Source organism: Arachis hypogaea, chromosome 16, assembly GCF_003086295.3.
Source record: "Arachis hypogaea cultivar Tifrunner chromosome 16, arahy.Tifrunner.gnm2.J5K5, whole genome shotgun sequence".
NCBI classification, from domain to species: Eukaryota; Viridiplantae; Streptophyta; class Magnoliopsida; order Fabales; family Fabaceae; genus Arachis; species Arachis hypogaea.
The window spans coordinates 52,457,699-52,463,252 of NC_092051.1; the positions used below are offsets into that span (position 1 = coordinate 52,457,699).

The window sequence follows — 5,554 nt, forward strand, 5'->3', positions numbered from 1 at the left end:
GTGGGGTATCGACTTCATGGGGCCATTCCCAAATTCTAATGGTTTTCTCTACATTCTACTAGCCGTTGATTATGTGTCCAAATGGGTGGAAGCGATACCCATCCAGACGGACGATGCTAATGTGGTCCTTTCCTTTGTGAGAAATAACATCATTTGTAGATTTGGGTCGCCACGAGCAATCGTGAGCGACCAAGGCTCACATTTTTGCAATAAGAGAATGGAAGGGCTAATGAAGAAATACGTCATCATACATAAAGTAGCTACGGCCTACCACCCACAGACAAACGGCCAAGCCAAAGTCTCCAACCGGGAGATCAAGTGTGTACAAGAAAGGATTGTGAAGCCCAATAGAAAAGATTGGAGTGCTAAGCTTACCGACGCACTATGGGCATACCGAACGGCATACAAGACACCGATTGGCATGAGCCCCTTTCAGTTGGTCTATGGCAAAGCTTGCCACTTACCGATGGAGACAGAGCACAAGGCATATTGGGCCGTCAAGGAGTGCAATCCAAGTTTAGGCGGGGCTGGAGTTGAGAGGAAGCTACAAATAGCGTAATTGGAATGTTTGAGGCTTGAAGCTTATGAGAACTTGAGACTTTACAAGGAGAAAATGAAAGCCGTGCATGATAAGAACATAAGAGGTAAAGAATTTAGAGCCGGTGATCTAGTCCTCCTTTTTAATTCAAGATTGAGATTGTTGCCCAGAAAATTAAGATCAAAATGGGAAGGCCCATATCAAGTAGTGAAAACGGAACCCTATGGGGTCTCTCATTTGCGCCATCCCTCAAGTCCGAATATCTTCAAGGTCAATGGGCACCGTCTCAAGTTGTATCATGGTGAGCAAATGAAAAGCAACAAGGAGATTGAGGTATTCCTCTTGGAAGATGCACCTCTTGGCAAAGAGCAACGAGCTAGTGAAAGTCCAGCTTAAGGACATTAAACAAAAGTGCTAGGTGGGAGACACCACACCATGGTGATATCTATCTTTTTGCCACTTTTGTATATAATTCTTGATTTCTTCATTGTTTTGTGATTGCTTAGCTATAGAATTGTTTAGTTAGATTTGATTATGGCTGCCTTGGATAATTTGTTCATGAAGAATTGCATTAATTTTTCAATAGGTGGATTGATTGTGGGGTAGAAAACACCCCATCTTTAGGTATCGCTTGGAATTTTGGGTGTTTTTGACCCCTTTAGCTTGTTTTCTCACTGAATTCCTGATAAATATGCATTCAACATGTTAAAAAAAGGACGGGGGCGCGTGCGCGCACTATGCACGTATGCGTCCTTAGGCCACTCGCAGCTCCTGGTACATTTTCCAGAGAGTTATGCACGCATTGAGCCAACACTGAGCCCAAGGCCTAACGCGACCTACGCGTGCACGCACCTGGCGTGTACGCGCCCTTATGCCACTTCGCGAATGGACGCGGGAGCGCACATGCTGTGTCCGTGTCAGTCGCCCCACTCGTAACTCCTGGTTCATTTTCTAGAGAGTTGTGCCAATTCTGAACCAACGACGAACCCCAAGCACAACGCTAGTCACGCGTGCGCACACCTGGCACGCATGCGTCCCTCGGACGATATGCACATCAGCGCACAAGTGCACCGTGTGCATCCGCGCCGATCATGTCAATGCAATTTCCGGTACACTTTCCTGAGAGCTGAGCCAAAGTTGTGCCCACATTGTGCTGGGAGCACAACTAAGACGCACGCGCAAGCGCACCTGAGGCTCGCGCACACACTTACATATCACCCGTTTCACGCGTACGCGCATATACTGCGTCCGCGTCCCCGCTGTATCTTGCCCATCCGCGCATGCGCGTACCGTGCGCGTTCGCGCCGGTTCTCCGATGCGGAAATATTGTAGCGCGCCTAAATTTCAAACTTTCATTCCTTTTGCTCTCATTTTTCATCTTCTTTCTCTAAGTCTCCTCTTCCCTACTTCTTCAACCCCTTCTACCACCCTCTCTCAGCACCTCTACCGATGGCATCACCTCTGGCGACCACCACCTCCGACGGTTCCACATTTTCTCTTTCCTCTCATTCTCCATCTTCATTCTCCTCCTCTTTTCTCACCTACATTCTCCATTACTTCCCTCTTCTTCTCAGGGTACTCTTACATTCACTTTTTCTTTGCTTTACTTCTTTTCTCTTCCTTTTTTAGTTGCATTTCTTTAATTGTTTTACTTAGTTAACCTCTTGATTATACTTACTTGCTTGCTTGCCTTTGTCTTTATTTTTCTATTTTTCATGGGTGTTATGGGTAGAGATTTCTTTTCTATTGGAGGGTTAGGTTGTTATATTTGATTTCCTTGCAAAATATGGTGCTCTAGGATGATTGATATTGCTTTGTGGGAGGCTACATTGCCCCATTTCCTTTGTTTGTTCATTACTTAAAGGGGGCACACCAAGTGTTTGATGAAACGCATACATGACTTTTTGAGTCAAATTTGACTTAGTGCCTTGCGATTCGTGCTCTTTCTCACTCACTTGCTTACTCCTATGTGCATTGATCATATCATTCTTCATGTTTCTTATCTTACATGCTCACCCCTTACGACTTGCTTCTTGATTTTGATGTTTGAGTGTATGCTTCTCGTGCCTCTCAATTGAATGCTTATACCACTCTTGCATCATATGCTAGTGACTTGCCATTGTTTCTAATGTTGTCTTAGTTACATGTTGCAGCTGTCATGTTTTTAAGACACCTATCCTTTTATGGCCTATTTTCTCACTTGCATGACTACCATTTTTGAGTGATTCCTTGAATTTAATGTCTCCTCCTTTCCCACTTTTATAGGATGGTCATTAAGAGGGATAAGGAAAAGGCGCCAGCTACAAAAAGGGTGCCAAAGAAGTGGGCTGCTAAGGCCACTACGGTTAAACCCCTCATCAAGAAGCCAAGGAGCATCGTCAATATTGATGCACTAGAGAAGGATAACCCTCCAAGGGACCCAAACAAGTTCCCCAACCGATACTGTGAGCTTGTCTACCCTATGATGATTGAAAGGAATTATCACGCGGAGCCTCTTTTTATATATCCCTCTGGCTCATGTTGTTCTGTTTGTGATGCCCCGCATCGAGCGGAGGCAATGGGGATTTCTCATGAGACAACCTAAGGAAGCCAACCTATCTTGGGTGGTGGAGTTTTACTCCAACTACCACTCGACTTCTCTTGAATCGGTTTTCATGCGTAGAAAGCAAGTTCCCGCCACAGAGGAGGCCATTCAAAAAGTGCCTCAAACTGGCCCATTAACGGATGGGATTGATGCTTACTAAGAGATCTTGTCGGCCCGTTCCGAATATGAATTTGATTGGGATGCCATTCTCCAGGTCATTGCCATACCCGAATCATTCTGGATTCGAGGGAGAATGAGGCCGAGGCCCAAGGACATTGATGCACGTTATCTCACTCAGGAGGCTGGGGTGTGGGCCCAAATCTTAGCCCACTATGTGCTTCCGAGCACCCATGGGTCATCCATTACCACCGAGCTTGCCTTATTGGTTTGGTGCATCCTAATCGAGAAGCCGGTCAACATCCCACATATCATTTGACAAGCTATGGGAAGTATTCATGCCAAGGGTAACCTACCCTTCCCCGCCTAGGTGACCGAGTTAGTTGCAGCGGCCGGTGTTCACCGTGAGACCAAGGATCGAAAAGCCATAATCCCGGTTGATGGTAATGTTATTCCAACCGGGAAATATCTCAAGCCTCCGGCGAGGACCGAGAACTTTGGCATGGCCACTCCCATAAGCATTCCCGCTACTTCATCCGCACCACCCAAGTCAACCCACCAACGCCTTGAGTATCTTCACAAGAAGATGGATTGTTATGAACGGCGAAACCAATGCCGGTATGCTTATGTGAAGAAGCTTCTAAGTGTTGCCACCTCCCCTATGGAGGAACTGGATATCTCTACATCCACCGCAACCTCAAGTGAAGATAGCGGTGATGAGGGAGATGATGGACATTCCAGAGCCGATCGCCCATTGCGCATCACTTATAGCACGGAGGACCGTGATAAGTTTTAAGTGTGGCCAAGTCGGTCGACCGATCTCCATAGGATAGATTGCATAATTAGTTTTTTATTTTTTTTTCATTTTTTGACATCCTTTGCATGATAGCTATCTCTTAATAAGTCCACTTGGTTAGAGTAATGACTTCTTTCCTAAGAAACTAGAATTTTAGGGCAACCCTACCAAATTTGAAAATTTTTAATGCTAAGCTTGTTTGAAGAATGTAATTTGGAACATGAATTTTGAGCCAAGAACACAAGCAAGTGAGTTTTGAGCCTAATTGCGTGGCTACATCTTCTAGCCACTTACCTTCCTTCTTGTGTGCATTTTTCTCCCTCTATGATTGTCATCCTTAATTTGATTGACTCTATATATGTCCATTGTTATATGTATGAATGCATGTACATGATTGAGGACATCAATTTACTTAGCCACTTACCCAAATGACCTTACTTTATAACAACCTTTGCAACCAACTTTGAGTCTACGCTCAACCCACTTATTCTTAATTTTAGCACATCACTAGCCAAAAGCGGAAAACCATGAATGTCCCTATTTGAATCCTTGAATAGCTTAGGCTAGAGTGTGTGTGTCATTCAAGTGTGGGGAAACGGGGGGGGGGGGACATTGGTTGAGGTAAGAGCATGTTGTTATTTTTGTTAAAAATATTGGAAAGTGGATACATACTCATGTGTTAACCAAATGTGTAGACCATATGTGTTGATAAGAAAGAAAAAGGAGAAGGAGAAAACAAAAGAAGAGACAAAATAAAAAAAGAAAAAAAGGGGCATAATGAAAAAAAAAAGAGAAGAAACAAACAAAGCAAGAAAAGAAAAGAAAAAAAAAAGGAGGGGACAAAATGCCCCAAAATAAGAATTAAAGACAAATCAATGCATATGGATAATGATCAAAAGTAAATGCATGAGTATGTGAAAGAGTGAGGAATGGGTAGTTAGGTTAGTACATAATTGTATATGATGTTATATAGGTTAGGTGGGGAGCTTAAGTCAATCAAAGGATTCAATTTTTAGCCCACTTAGCCAAATATATAACCCTACCTTGACTCTAACCTCATTACAACCTAAGGAAAGACCTCATGATATATGTATGCATGCATAGAACAATTGTTGATTGTTAGAGGAAGAACAAATTTGGAAGAGCATGAAGTAGAGGAGGATTGAGTGATAAACCCTATACACCAAGCAAATAGAGTGCAAACACCTCCGGTGAGGGTTCGAAGCTCGATCCCTTGTTCCCGGCTCTCACGAGCGTTCTTCATGCAAGTTGTGCACATTTCACTTTGATGATTAGAATTGGTAGAGTTCATGCATTGCCTATCTTCTTGCCCTATGTGCCTATATATATATATATGTTCTAGGAAGATTGAATTGCCTTTGCCCAAGTGGATAGTGGCATACACCCTAGTTGCATTCAAGTAAGTAGATTGCATCCATGAGTCTCATTCTCTTGTGATCCTTTGATCTTTTTCCTTCCTTTAGCATGAGGACATGCTATAGTCTAAGTGTAGGGAGGT

The 5,554-nt window shown here is 43.7% G+C and overlaps 1 protein-coding gene across 1 annotated transcript; it reads left to right on the forward strand.

Moving 5' to 3' along the window:
* The first annotated feature begins 217 nt into the window (after window positions 1-217).
* Window positions 218-559, forward strand: LOC112757089 (uncharacterized). Its single transcript, XM_025805688.1, has one exon. The coding sequence runs from the start codon at window positions 218-220 to the stop codon at window positions 557-559; it is 342 nt and encodes a 113-aa protein (XP_025661473.1).
* Window positions 560-5,554: the final 4,995 nt, after the last annotated feature.